We start from the raw sequence: 14,215 nt of genomic DNA on the forward strand, positions 1-14,215 counted from the left end.
TGAAACGTTAAGTGTAGACCATGTTTCCATTAAATATAAGGTTGAAATCATTTAACTTCTATAAAAATTGCCATTGATTGTAACTTCTATAAGCATTGCCATTGATTGTTACTTCTATAAAAATTGCCATTGATTGCAACTTCTATAAAAATTGTCATTGATTGTAACTTCCATAAAAATTGCCATTGATTGTAACTTCTATAAAAATTGCCATTGATTGTAGAATACTGATGGTATACTCATGATTGGCTAAGAGAGGCATATTACGTACAATAGAGAAGGATATGAAACACGTATTTTAATGATTGTACTTGAACGTAAAGGTTACAGTACTCGAAAACACTCCAAAGTGCCTCTTCTGATACGTAACTACCTGTAGAGGCGATTGGGTGCCAAAACAGGGCAGATTACTTTCTCTTGGTAGACAAGGCTTAGCATTAAGAGGCCACAGTGCGGGGGCAAATATGGCTAAAATGGTGGGCAACTGCCCCCCACTGGTCACTACACTTGTCACCAGAACGGTTGCAGAAACTCCTGAATTAGTGTCATTTACAGCATGATAATTTTCCTTAATATATTTCCGAGGCTTAAACTGGTGGACCTTCTCGACATTACGTTCTCGATCACGTGAAACCAGAAGTACTCTATGTGATCAGAAGTATCTGGACACTCACCTGAAACTGAAGTACAAGTTCTCCAACGGGAACACTGGCAGTCAATACGATGTTGGCCTACCCTTAACCTTGTTGACAGCCTTCACCCTCGCAGGCATATTTTCAATCAGTTGGCGGAAGGTTTTCTGGGGAATGGCAGCCCATTTCTCGCGGAGCGCCGAAATGAGAAGAGTTATCGATGGGGATCGGTGTGGTTTAGCATGAAGTCGCCGTTCCAAAACACCCCAGAGCTGTTCTATGGGATTTAAATCAAAACCGTGCGCAGGCCAGTTCATTAGTGGGACGTTGTTGTCGTCAAACCACTCCCCCACAAGCCCTGCAGTATGGACGGATGCTCGGTCGTGTTGAGATACACAATGTCATCCCCGAACTCGTCTTCGACGGTAGGCAGCATGAAAGCGGTTAAAATATCAACGTAAGCTTGTGCCGTGGCATTGCCACGTAAAGCAACAAGGGCGGGCCATGCCCTTTCAGGAGAAACATGACCACACTGTAACCCCACCACCTCCGAAGTTCACTGTCGGCACTATATAGGCTGGTAGATGTTGTTCACCAGGCATTCGCCACACCCACACCCTACCACCGTGATTCATCACTCCATACAACGGTTTTCCACTGTTCTGTGGTCCAGTTTCGACGCTCCTTGCACCACGCGAGACGGCGTTTGGCTTATGAGCAGCTGCTCAGCCATGGAAACTAAGTTGCCGCACCTCGCATCAAACATTATGGTGCTTGGAGTAGATCCTGATGCAGTTCGGAATTCCTGCGTGATGGTGACGATGGATGATACGACGGAAGTTCAGGCATTTATTTTCGTTAAAATAGGCAGGCAAAAAGGCATTTATAATGTGGAAAATAGGCACTAAAAATGAAGAAAAAGGCAAAATAAACCGAAAAATGGCACATTTGGAAGTCTATTACTTTTATCTATAATTTCTGGCAAAATGTTAAAATCTACATTGAGAAGAGCATTTCAATTTTCACCAAATTCACGCACGTAACCATGGAACTTACCACTTAATGGCACACTAAATTTCGGCATGATGACAACTACACGATCCTTTCCCTCCAAAGTGCAGAACTAAACTAATGATAGAGAACTTGATTTTGGAATCCATGCAAAGGCCCTTGGGCATTAGTGCTGTTTTTTGTCAATAACCTCCTGACACGGACGCTGGACGTGATGACGTAATTGTGCAGATGTTCTGCAACAGGTTTTCAGCAGTCAATCATGCACAAGAAAATGTTAACCGAAAGGCAATATCCTAAATCAGCATGAAATACTTTCTTCTCACACTTTTCTCTTTCAGCAATGTTGAAACATGCCTGAGTTCAGTATTACTTAAATAAGGCGAAAATTATTCAAATAATAAACGGAAGAAAAATAAATGCCATGAAAGTTTTTTGGGAGAAAAATAATTTATATACACACTTTTTATTTTAAAAAATGGTCCAATTTCATTGAAAAAGGCAAAAGGGGCATTATAATTAAAAATAGGCAGTGGGGTCCCAAATAGGCAAAATAGGCAAAATGAAAAGGCTTCTAAAACACTCGAAACAACATAAAAAACTTATATCCGGAAAAAAATTATCAATATATGCAGTAGATAAAAAGAGGCATTTTGCCAAACTTCCGGGCTCTAGTGATTACGCTGTACGATCCTCTTCAACACTTGACGGTCTCTGGAGGTCAACATGGGAAGTCGGCCTGCATATATAACATCAGAAACAGTGGACCTAGGGATGTTTAGGAGGGTGGAAATCTCGCGCACAGGCTTCTTACACAAGTGGCACCCAACCATCTTGAAAGTCCGTGAGTTCCTCAGACCGTCCCATATTGTAGTCTCGCGCTGTCTGCAGACTACTGAGATCACTGACCATGTTTTCCACTCGGTAGATGGCAGTACTGTCTCGCCCCTCTATAATGAGCACACGTTTCGCGATGTGCTTTTGATCACATAGAATATTTCACAGCTCAACGGAGCAATAGCCAAATTACATAAATAAGTATAACCGATACGAAAGTAGAAAGTATACACATTGTACCTATTCATATTATTCACAAAACGTTATTACAAAAGTGAACATTATTAGTGGGATTTAGTGAATTAATACAAAATTTAAAAGCACTAAGTTGCTGACCAAGGCAGTTTATTAAGATATAAAAACACATAACAAGTAACGTTTCAACCCTGTATCAGGGTAAAAAGGTAAAGTGTTCCCCTGTGCTTAGCACCACGCCATGAAGGCGCATAGGGGGTGTGGGGGTAACGCCCCACACTTTCTTGATCCGGTCGTGAGTGAGGGTGATGTGATCAGCACCACGCCCCTGACCGCCTTTACCCCCCAGGGTTTCCCCCAGGTACCCATGTTATTCGACGCTGGGTGGACGCCGTGGCCGCTTCCAACGTTAGAAAAGTTCCCGGATTTGAACCGGCCGGGGATCGAACCCGGGACCTTTAGCATGGTAGTCAGACGCGTTACCGACTGTATCAGGGTCTTCCCCTAGTTTAGTTCTTCGTCTTGATTGATTGATTGATTTGGTGTTTTAAGTCCACTTTATGCACAGAAAGTCTAATCGGGACTGGACCTACAGTTTAAAGTGGGATCCGAATCACGTGCCTCCACCGGGTAGTTCGTCTGAGGAAGACCCTGATACGGGGTTGAAACGTTACTTGTCAAGTGTTTTTTACATGTTAATAAACTCTCTTGTTCAGCAACTTAGTGTTTTTAATATGGATACAATTAAAAACCTAAATTTAGCAAAAATCAGAAATAATATTTTGTTTACTTGAAAATTAAATAACCTTATCATTATTTCTTTAAGATTCCATGTTTCCAGGGTCCTCTCTTAAACAAAAACGAAAAATGTAATGGGACGAAATTAGGAACAAGAAGGGGGCCGAAATTAGGAACACTCCTCAACCACATGGCGCCAGAACTCGCCACCTTCTCAACAAGTGAACCTGACGGCACACAACTCACATCTATTGACGAAATACCCAAGCCAATGACATGCAGAGAATGTAAACGCAACGATTAGACTAGGCGTAAAGGACTTGTAATAACTCATGTTACCAAGAAAACGAAAAATCTTCGTATAACCGAAACAGGAGCTTCCTAGATCTCTAAAAGTACACAACTGGCTCTGTTTGCCTTCCCCTACACACACGTTCTGGCGCCGATAGCATTCTTACCGACAGGACCGAGAAACTGAAGGGAACGGAATTAGGCGCCGGACGATATTTCCACCCCTTCCTACTGCTAGAAAGTTTTGAGAGTAATCTTATGACTCATTGTCTTTTGCAGTCAGCTATGGAGGCGACATAGTGAAGTTCCAGTGGCACAATGACGATGCTCTGACCTATCCGGACACCGCTCTTCGTCTCTCGTCTTTCAACGTCCAGTTCTTAACCAATGAGGAGCCTGTCGCTGTTCCCGGAGTCATGGGTGAGTAAGTTCTCTTGAAAGTAAAGTAAGACACTTAGAAACTTTGTTTGTATTTTAAAAATCATAACAATTAGATATATTTTAGATTCTGAAGAAAGCAAGCGAACGAAAACGAGTTCTCTGCGCAGGTAGTGACTCGAGAGGGTTCGACCAATGAACGTGTGAGAGGGGAAGTGAGTACATGGAGGGGGAAACGTGACCGCAGATCGCACGATGCTCTGCCCACTCGCTTTCTCCCCTTCTCTGCCGTTGCTCCACAGATTCCTGGGACAGACTGTAGAAAGAGTGAATCACGACTGACGGTAAGGCGTCTGTCAAGCAGGGAGACCCTGGTTCGATTCCCGTTGTGCTGGTGCTCGGGTAAGAAATTTTCTGACAGTATCCTTTCATAAAGCGGCTGTGGGGTTCAAGCGGCCTCTCGTCCGTGCGTACCTGTGGTTAACCCTGGAGGCTGGAGCGTGATACTGATCACCACCTGCACATGCCCCGTGACAAAGCGAATAAAGCAAGGTGGGCTTTGGTAGGACTACGTATACCCAATATAAGAAGGCGAATGCACATGAGAGCCGCTTATGAAGACAAATATTAAAATTCTCGTTTCAGATAACTCATCTCGATTGTTTTATTAATTGGGTGTATTTTATTTAGCTTTTGTGCCACTTTTGGCTAATCGCGAAGATTAGGGTGAGTGATGATATGATTAAAGTGATAAACGGACGCTCACAAAGAACACCCATATCCAGGCCGGGATTCGAACCCGGGGGCCCTAGAGTAGTAGCGTGCTGTGCTGACCACCCCAACACGGAGGCCGGTGCCCATCCCGAGAATCGAACACCAGTCTCCAGTGTGGTAGTCAGAATCCTACCAACCGAACCACTGCATGTCTTACAAGAACACTGGAAAGTCCGGCCGAAGTTTAAAAGGAGTGGATTGTGGTCAATAACGACGAAAATTGAAAAAAATCAGATTAAGATAATGTCAATCATTATTTCCTCATTTCCGTCATTAGTTGCATGGGTCAACTGATTTACGCACTACCCTATACTTCTACAACTCGGACTTTACACTCTATTATACCTTCATACATTGAAATGTAACACATTCCAGCTACTGCTACAATATATGAATGAGAAACAATGTTTTACCTTTTGGTAAAACTTTGTGTTCTTCATAATATTCATAGCAACGCCTATTCAGTCTCTATTATTGTTCCTTAGATATCTAGATTTTCCCAAGGCGTACGGTTTTAGCATTCCGGCCATAAGATGCCCTGAAGTACATAAACAACACCTCCAAATATAATTTCGATAACAGTTTCATATATCGGAGACACATTTCTTCATTTTTACACAAGAAACTACTTATGGAAATGAGTTTCTCTAAGGTTTTCAACGTTCGTCGAGGTATTTTCTTTCATCGTGGAATCTATTTGACCGGGAAATCATATATTTTTCAAGAGAAATATCTCACCGACGCACAATTGCCACTGATTTCCGTACGTGAACGGGATGCTGCATACGCTTGAAGACGTAACCCCCTGTCAGTGTTTCCAACCCTTTTTTGTAACTATGCTTGCCTAACCTAACCAAACCTAACCTAACCTTATCGGAAATGGTTCGTGGGGCTATCCGTCAGCTAGCCGTGCAATTTGCACACGTGACGAACACGATAGTAGGTATTTTTCGGTTAAGAAGGTTGGAAACACTGCATACCCACTACGGTAGTCAAGTTTTGCCCGCCATATTGTGTGTTAAGGAAGCGAAAAAAGGAATAACAAAAATTACTCTCTATGTGAAAAATTGTGTTTGTTTTCGTGTAAAAAGCATAATGGCACCTTGAACTATGTTCCGCAATACACAATTGGTAAGTACGAACCATGCGAAACACAAAATATCCGATTTTAATGTGCCTCCGATCTATGAAACTGGTACCATCATTTCTTTAGTAATTACTTCCGGGTCATATCCTAATTCCACCCTACTAAAGGTTGTGATGAATGATGATTATATTAAGTTAATGAAGGGACCTTTATTGGCAAGATTGGTTCACTGGCCACCGAGCGTCAGTAAAAGCAAAATGGACCGACAGAAAAAGATAACCAAGAAAAAATTTAAAACTATTGGAATACCAACACAGGAAGGGAGAAAAGCAATATGACAAAGTGAATTAGTCTCGAAACGATAAAAACAACTCGAGAGAACATGTAGCAACCTATCGCCCATTAAAACATGATAGAAATAGAGGAACAGAGGCTAGACTGTACAATCAACCCTTGTGTTTTACCGTTTGAAAGTAAAAAGAAAATATTGTGCGCTAATAGTACGTATTTAACACTTCGAATTGCCACTGTGCATTTCTCAATTTGAAGTTACATTTCTATGAAATAATAAAAGGGATAGTACTACATTACTTCCCATTACTGGTTTCCTTGAACCTAATACATGTTGTAAACACACAGTATTGCCAGGTCGAACTTTGGTTTTCAACGGGAATATATATGCGAATTTCCACTAGGATTCAACTTTTTTAAAATCATGTTTTCATTCAAAGGGACTCTATAGAAAAAGGCGGGGCCGCGGTAGCGGTAGGGGTTTTCAACTTCCAATTGTTTCCTCACCTTAAATTTTACATTTCTGGGATCTTTGATTCATACCCTTTCCAACGATGTATCAAACATATTTCTATTAAGAAGGATCGATCCGACATCCTTACCAGAGCAGAAAATATGAAGCTATTGTGAAAAAGCTAAGAGAAATTATCGAAAAGACGTTTAAGGAAATAATGCAGAAAATACAGAACTTGTATTCTAAAACCGCCCCGCCACTCGGCTGTCTGTCGACTGCTGGAAGATCCTGCCAGCCATACAGGGGCGCTGGAGACAGCACGTGCTTTGTTTTCAGCCAAACAGAGCTCGCCGTTCGCTTTTCGAGGGAAATTTGAACGTTCGGTTGCCATATTCACAGCAGAGGGGAGGGAAAAGCAACCGATGTGAGGGAAACGAATTTTCCTTCTAAGGGCTTCAATAATGCGTTCATATTATTTTTTGCCCTTTCGAAGGCCATGGGCGTGCGCAGGGAGGGGGGCGGGGCAAAAAAGCATTGATGAAAGTTTGGTCCGGGAAAGAAAATTTTTATTTCCTCTCACAGGGGCGTGTATTAATTATAATATATTATATTATATTTGTCCTTCTCCGTGGCCGTGCTGTTTAAGGCGCTATGCTTTGGACTCAGACTGCGGGACGGCAAGGGTTCGAGTCCGCCTGGGTTCAGTCTGGGTTCTCGGCCTGTGTATAGGACCGGTGGCGAACAACCATCGTGAGGAAATTGGGGAGCTACGAGTGTGTAGCGTAATCCGGTCTTGGATATCTCCTACAAACGGCTGAGGGTTCGACGTGCTGACCCCACGTTACCCCGTTATCGGTTGAAGATCTCCACACTTCTAGGTAGGACTGTAGGAGGGAGAGTGGCAGTCGGGAGATAGGCCAAGGCCCTTCCAGGGCTGTAGAGCCACGGGTTATGTTATATTATAATTAAATTATATATTAATTATATTATATTATATTATAAAAATATTATAAAATAGTAGATTACACACTACCCTGAAGACGGAGGCAGAATCAGTCTCCGAAACGTTGATATTTTTAAATGTAACACAGTGGTTAAAAGTCCAAAACTAAGAATGAAAAATATTATAATATTATGATAAAGATTAAGGAACTAATTTACATATATACATGGTTTCGCAGAGCAGATTCAAAACAACTAGAAATAATTTACACATTTCCAAAAGTGGTGGTGCTTAGGGGCCGTGGGGGCTATTGATCCCCCACTTTTTGCCTCACTCTAGATGTCTTGTCTACCACCTTTGTTGGCACCCAAACGCCGATGCTGATTTCGAATGTATGAGCAATCAATTTATTCTGCAAACATATAGAGGTAACGCAACTAAAGAAGAAAATGTGTGGTAGTTTTTATACAAGAAAGTTGCTAGAGAACGACTTTAGATAGTTCACATAGGAAATAATGCAGCCCCTCCCCCTCCGTAATTGCTTTGAACTTGAAAATACTTTAATTTGTCTTCAAGAGCATAATATTGTTTAAGAACGGCGATAAGATTCTATACACTAAATTTTTAAACGAGAGTATTAGGGGGAGGCAACTGCCCCCTCTTGCCCCCCGTGCGCACGCCTATGTTTGCAGAAAACATACGTTTGACAACAGCAGCCCGCAATCGACAGACCAGTTAGTGAGGCGAACTGTACCAAAATAAATCTTCTGACCTATAGTTAGTTAATTTTGACATGTTCAGCAACGAGTTTATATTCTGTGCTTCGGAAAATATTAACTAACATTCTTTTGTTAAGAAAATTATGCACGTTTTTAAAAATGAAACTAATTCATAAATTGAGCACGTTTGATCCGGGCATAATATTAATTCCTCTTTGCAACGATTCTGTGGTACACAGGAATTGAAAAAATAAAATCTAAGTTTGCTCCGGGGATAATATTAATTCCTCTTTGCAATGTTTCTGTGGTAGACAGGAATTGAAGAATAAGTAATACCTGTCGTCAGAACATTATAAAAATCTTATGTAAGTTTATTTGGCAGCTAAATTTTATAATTTGTTCCCAATATATTGAGTAGATCCATTTAAAAAATGTTTACTTTTCATAAGATAATTCAAAGACACGTTCCGAACGCCATCTATATGTCCGCGAGTGCAATTTGCGACTACACAGTTCTTATCACCGCTTTCTGCCTACAGCCAGATCCAGCATGTAGGGTGGGTCAATCAGTTCAACATTACCAGTTGAGAGCAGGCATACTGCTCGAATTATATTCAGGTACTTGTCAAACGCATTCCCGATTTCCAAAGCTTTCTCTTCTTTAAATCAAATCATTCTCACTTTTCTAACAGGTGATCACACTGCGGCCCGCATGTTCATCGTCCTGAAGAGGGAGCTTCGGAGCCACATGCTGGACACCTACATCCCCAGCGCCCTCTTCGTCCTCATCTCCTGGTGCAGCTTCCTTGTGCCACCGGAGGCCGTACCAGGGCGCATGGTTCTTCTGGTAACAACCTTACTGACGCTGGTCACCATGTTCAATTCCCTCAGGTGAGTTCAACAGATTTAGTGAATATTTGAAAATTTACCTATTTTTAAATGCGAGCAGTGTCGGACAAGAACAAGGAAAATCAAGTCATGAGGTATGGCGGTAATATGTCTGTATTTGATTGCATGCCACGTATGCATATCATATCGTCTATTCCCTTATCTTCCTGGTGGTGTCCTCTGCCTCTCCCCTCTCTCCAGTGTGTGTGTGTGAGCATGGCCGTAACTTGGTACCTAACTTTGGAGGGGGGAGCAGAATAGAAGTTGGGGCTTAATTTTTGTGGGTGTAGAATCGAACTTGGGGCTTAACTTTTGAGGGTGTAGAATCGAACTTGGGGCTTAACTTAGCGGGTAGAATCGAACTTGGGGCTTAACTTAGGGGGGTAGAATCGAACTTGGGGCTTAATCTAGAGGTGTAGATTCAAACTTGGGGCTCAATTTAGGAATGTAGAATCGAAGTTGAGGCTTAACTTAGGGATGTAGAATCGAACTTGGGGTTTACCTTATGGAGATAGAATCGAACTTGGGGCTTAACTTAGGGATGTAGGATCGAAGTTGGGGCTTAACTTAGGGGTGTAGAATCGAACTTGGGGCTTAACTTAGGGGGGTAGAATCGAACTTGGGGCTTAACTTAGGGGTGTAGAATCGAAATGGGGGCTTAAATTAGGGGGGTAGAATCGAACTTGGGGTTTAACTTAGGGGGGTAGAATCGAACTTGGGGCTTAACTTAGGGGGGTAAAATCGAACTTGGGGCTTAACTTAGGGGTGTAGAACCGAATTTGGGGCTTAACTTAGGGGAGTAAAATCGAACTTGGGGTTTAACGTAGGGGGGTAGAATCGAATTTGGAGTTTAACTTAGGGGGGTAAAATCGAACTTGGGGTTTAACTTAGGGGGATAGAATCGAACTTGTGGCTTAACTTAGGGGTGTAGAATCGAATTTGGGGCTTAAATTAGGGGAGTAGAATCGAACTTGGGGTTTAACTCATGGGGGTAGAATCGAACTTGGGGCTTAACTTAGGGGGGTAGAATCTAACTTGGAGCTTAATTAGGGGGGTAGAATCGAACTTGGGGCTAAACTTAGGGGTGTAGAATCGAACTTAGGGCTTAAATTAGGGGGGTAAAATCGAACTTGGGGTTTAACTTAGGGGTGTAGAACCGAATTTGGGGCTTAACTTAGGGGAGTAAAATCGAACTTGGGGTTTAACGTAGGGGGGTAGAATCGAATTTGGAGTTTAACTTAGGGGGGTAAAATCGAACTTGGGGTTTAACTTAGGGGGATAGAATCGAACTTGTGGCTTAACTTAGGGGTGTAGAATCGAATTTGGGGCTTAAATTAGGGGAGTAGAATCGAACTTGGGGTTTAACTTAGGGGGGTAGAATCGAACTTGGGGCTTAACTTAGGGGGGTAAAATCGAACTTGGGGCTTAACTTAGGGGGTAGAATCTAACTTGGAGCTTAACTTAGGGGGTAGAATCGAACTTGGGGCTTAACTTAGGGGTGTAGAATCGAACTTGGGGCTTAAATTAGGGGGGTAAAATTGAACTTGGGGTTTAACTTAGGGGTGTAGAATCGAATTTCGGGCTGAACTTAGGGGGGTAAAATCGAACTTGGGGTTTAACTTAGGGGGGTAGAATCGAATTTGGGGTTTAACTTAGGGGGGTAAAATCGAACTTGGGGTTTAACTTAGGGGGATAGAATCGAACTTGGGGCTTAACTTAGGGGGTACATTCGAACTTGGGGCTTAACTTAGGGGATAGAATCGAACTTGGGGCTTAACATATGGGGTAGAATCGAACTTGGGGCTTAATTACAGGTGTAGAATCGAACTTGGGGCTTAACTTAGGGGGAGAATCGAACTTGGGGCTTAACTTAGGGGTGGAGAATCGAACTTGGGGCTTAAATTAGGAGGGTAGAATCGAACTTGGGGCTTAAATTAGAGGTGTAGATTCGAACTTGGGGCTTAACTTAGGGATGTAGAATCGAACTTCGGGCTTAAATTATGGGGGTAGAATCTAACTTGGAGCTTAACTTAGGGGGGTAGAATCGAACTTGGGGCTTAACTTAGGGGTGTAGAATCGAACTTGGGGTTTAACTTATGGGGGTAGAATCGAACTTGGGGCTTAACTTAGGGGGGTAGAATCGAACTTGGGGCTTAACTTAGGGGGGTAGAATCGAACTTGGGGTTTAACTTATGGTGGTAGAATCGAACTTGGGGCTTAACTTAGGGGTGTAGAATCGAACTTGGGGCTTAACTTTGGGATGTAGATTCGAATTTGGGGCTTAACTTAGGGGGTAAAATGGAACTTGGGGCTTAACTTAGGGGTGTAGAATCGAACTTGGGGCTTAACTTAGGGGTGTAGGATCGAATTTGGGGCTTAACTTAGGGGGGTAGAATCGAACTTGGGGCCTAACTTAGGGGTGCAGAATCGAACTTGGGGCTTAACTTATGGGTGTAGAATCGAACTTGGGGCTTAACTTAGGGGGGTAGAATCGAACTTGGGGCTTAAATTAGAGGTGTAAAATCGAACTTGGGTAGAATCGAACTTGGGAATTAACTTAGGGAAGTAGAATCGAACTTGGGGTTTAACTTATGGGGGTAGAATCGAACTTGGGGCTTAAATTGGGGGTAGAATCGAACTTCGGGCTTAACTTAGGGGGGTAGAATCGAACTTGGGGCTTAACTTAGGGGGTAGAATCGAACTTGGGGCTTAACTTAGGGGGGTAGAATCGAACTTGGGGCTTAACTTAGGGGGGTAGAATCGAACTTGGGGGTCAACTTAGGGGGTAGAATCGAACTTGGGGCTTAACTTAGGGGGGTAGAATCGAACTTGGGGTTTAACTTATGGGGGTAGAATCGAACTTGGGGCTTAACTTAGGGGGGTAGAATCGAACTTGGGGCTTAACTTAGGGGGGTAGAATCGAACTTGGGGCTTAACTTAGGAGGGTAGAATCGAACTTGGGGTTTAACTTATGGGGGTAGAATCGAACTTGGGGCTTAACTTAGGGGTGTAGAATCGAACTTGGGGCTTAACTTAGGGATGTAGATTCGAACTTGGGGCTTAACTTAGGGGGGTAGAATCGAACTTGGGGCTTAAATTGGAGGTGTAGAATCGAACTTGGGGCTTAACTTAGGGATGTAGATTCGAACTTGGGGCTTAACTTAGGGATGTAGAATCGAACTTGGGGCTTAACTTAGGGGGGTAGAATCGAACCTGGGGCTTAACTTAGGGGTGTAGAATCGAACTTGGGGCTTAACTTAGGGGGGTAGATTCGAACTTGGGGCTTAAATTAGAGGGTAGAATCGAACTTGGGTAGAATCGAACTTGGGGCTTAACTTATGGGGGTAGAATCGAACTTGGGGCTTAAATTAGGGGGTAGAATCGAACTTGGGGCTTATCTTAGGGGGGTAGAATCGAACTTGGGGCTTAACTTAGGGGTGTAGAATCAAACGTGGGGCTTAACTTAGGGGGGTAGAATCGAACTTGGGGTTTAACTTATGGGGGTAGAATCGAACTTGGAGCTTAACTTAGGGATGTAGGATCGAACTTGGGGCTTAACTTAGGGATGTAGATTCGAACTTGGGGCTTAACTTAGGGATGTAGAATCGAACTTGGGGCTTAACTTAGGGGGGTAGAATCTAACTTGGAGCTTAACTTAGGGGGGTAGAATCGAACTTGGGGCTTAACTTAGGGGTGTAGAATCGATCTTGGGGCTTAACATAGGGGGGTAGAATCGAACTTGGGGCTTAAATTAGGAGGGTAGAATGGAACTTGGGTAGAATCGAACTTGGGGCCTAACTTAGGGGGGTAGAATCGACCTTGGGGCTTAACTTAGGGGTGTAGAATCGAACTTGGGGCTTAACTTAGGGGGGTAGAATCGAACATGGGGTTTAACTTATGGGGGTAGAATCGAACTTGGGGCTTAACTTAGGGATGTAGGATCGAACTTGGGGCTTAACTTAGGCATGTAGATTCGAACTTGGGGCTTAACTTAGGGATGTAGAATCGAACTTGGGACTTAACTTAGGGGGGTAGATTCTAACTTGGAGCTTAACTTAGCGGGGTAGAATCGAACTTGGGGCTTAACTTAGGGGTGTAGAATCGAACTTGGGGCTTAACTTGGGGGGGGTAGAATCGAACTTGGGGCTTAAATTAGGGGGTAGAATCGAACTTGGGTAGAAACGAAGTTGGGGCTTAATTTAGGTCGGTAGAATCGAACTTGGGGCTTAAATTAGAGGTGTAGAATCGAACTTGGGTAGAATCGAACTTGGGGCTTAACTTAGGGGGGTAGAATCGAACTTGGGGCTTAACTTAGGGGGGTAAAATCGAACTTGGGGTTTAACTTATGGGGGTAGAATCGAACTTGGGGCTTAACTTAGGGATGTAGGATCGAACTTGGGGCTTAACTTAGGGATGTAGAATCGAACTTGGGGCTTAACTTAGGGATGTAGAATCGAAGTTGGGGCTTAACTTAGGGATGTAGGATCGAACTTGGGGCTTAACTTAGGGATGTAGAATCGAACTTTGGGCTTAATTTGGGGATGTAGAATCGAAGTTGGGGCTTAACTTAGGGACGTAGAATCGAACTTTGGGCCTAACTTTGGGGACAGAATCAAACTTGAAGCATAACTTGGGGGGAGGCAGAATCGAACTTGGGGCTTAACTGGCGGGCGGGAGCAGAATAAAAAATCGTTCAGGATAATTTGTTAAATAACTGTTACGTGTGCGAAATCACAAGAATTACTCTTTAATGCTTTTTTCTTCAGGTCTCAGAAGGTTAACAGAAGTACCAATAACTTGTACGTTTTAATAAACATGAAAATTTGGGGGGCAAGTGCCCCCATGCCCCCGCCAAGTTACGTCTATGTGTGTGAGTGAGTGTGAGAGAGAGAGCCACATGACAGAAAGAACGAGAGGGGAGGAAGGGGTATACAAGCATGAACAGGAGAGAGAAAACAATGTCTGCCCCTCCCCCAC

General features: G+C 43.1%; 2 protein-coding genes across 2 annotated transcripts in view; both read left to right on the plus strand.

Annotated features, from left to right (window-relative positions):
• LOC145996501 (gamma-aminobutyric acid receptor subunit delta-like) overlaps positions 1-14,215 on the plus strand; it is a 169,645-nt gene that overhangs the window by 47,205 nt on the left and 108,225 nt on the right. Inside the window, exons 4-5 of the mRNA XM_083133003.1 lie at positions 3,984-4,124; positions 9,043-9,241. Coding sequence (XP_082989129.1) covers positions 3,984-4,124; positions 9,043-9,241 — 340 coding nt within the window. The remainder of the gene's footprint in view (positions 1-3,983; positions 4,125-9,042; positions 9,242-14,215) is intronic.
• The window catches only part of LOC145996552 (uncharacterized), a 70,412-nt gene continuing 65,486 nt past the window's right edge, over positions 9,290-14,215 (plus strand). The window contains exon 1 of the mRNA XM_083133053.1: positions 9,290-9,333. Coding sequence (XP_082989179.1) covers positions 9,290-9,333 — 44 coding nt within the window. The remainder of the gene's footprint in view (positions 9,334-14,215) is intronic.

The sequence above is a fragment of the Lepisma saccharinum genome, chromosome 12 (assembly GCF_977018435.1).
Source record: "Lepisma saccharinum chromosome 12, izLepSacc3.1, whole genome shotgun sequence".
Taxonomy (NCBI): Eukaryota; Metazoa; Arthropoda; class Insecta; order Zygentoma; family Lepismatidae; genus Lepisma; species Lepisma saccharinum.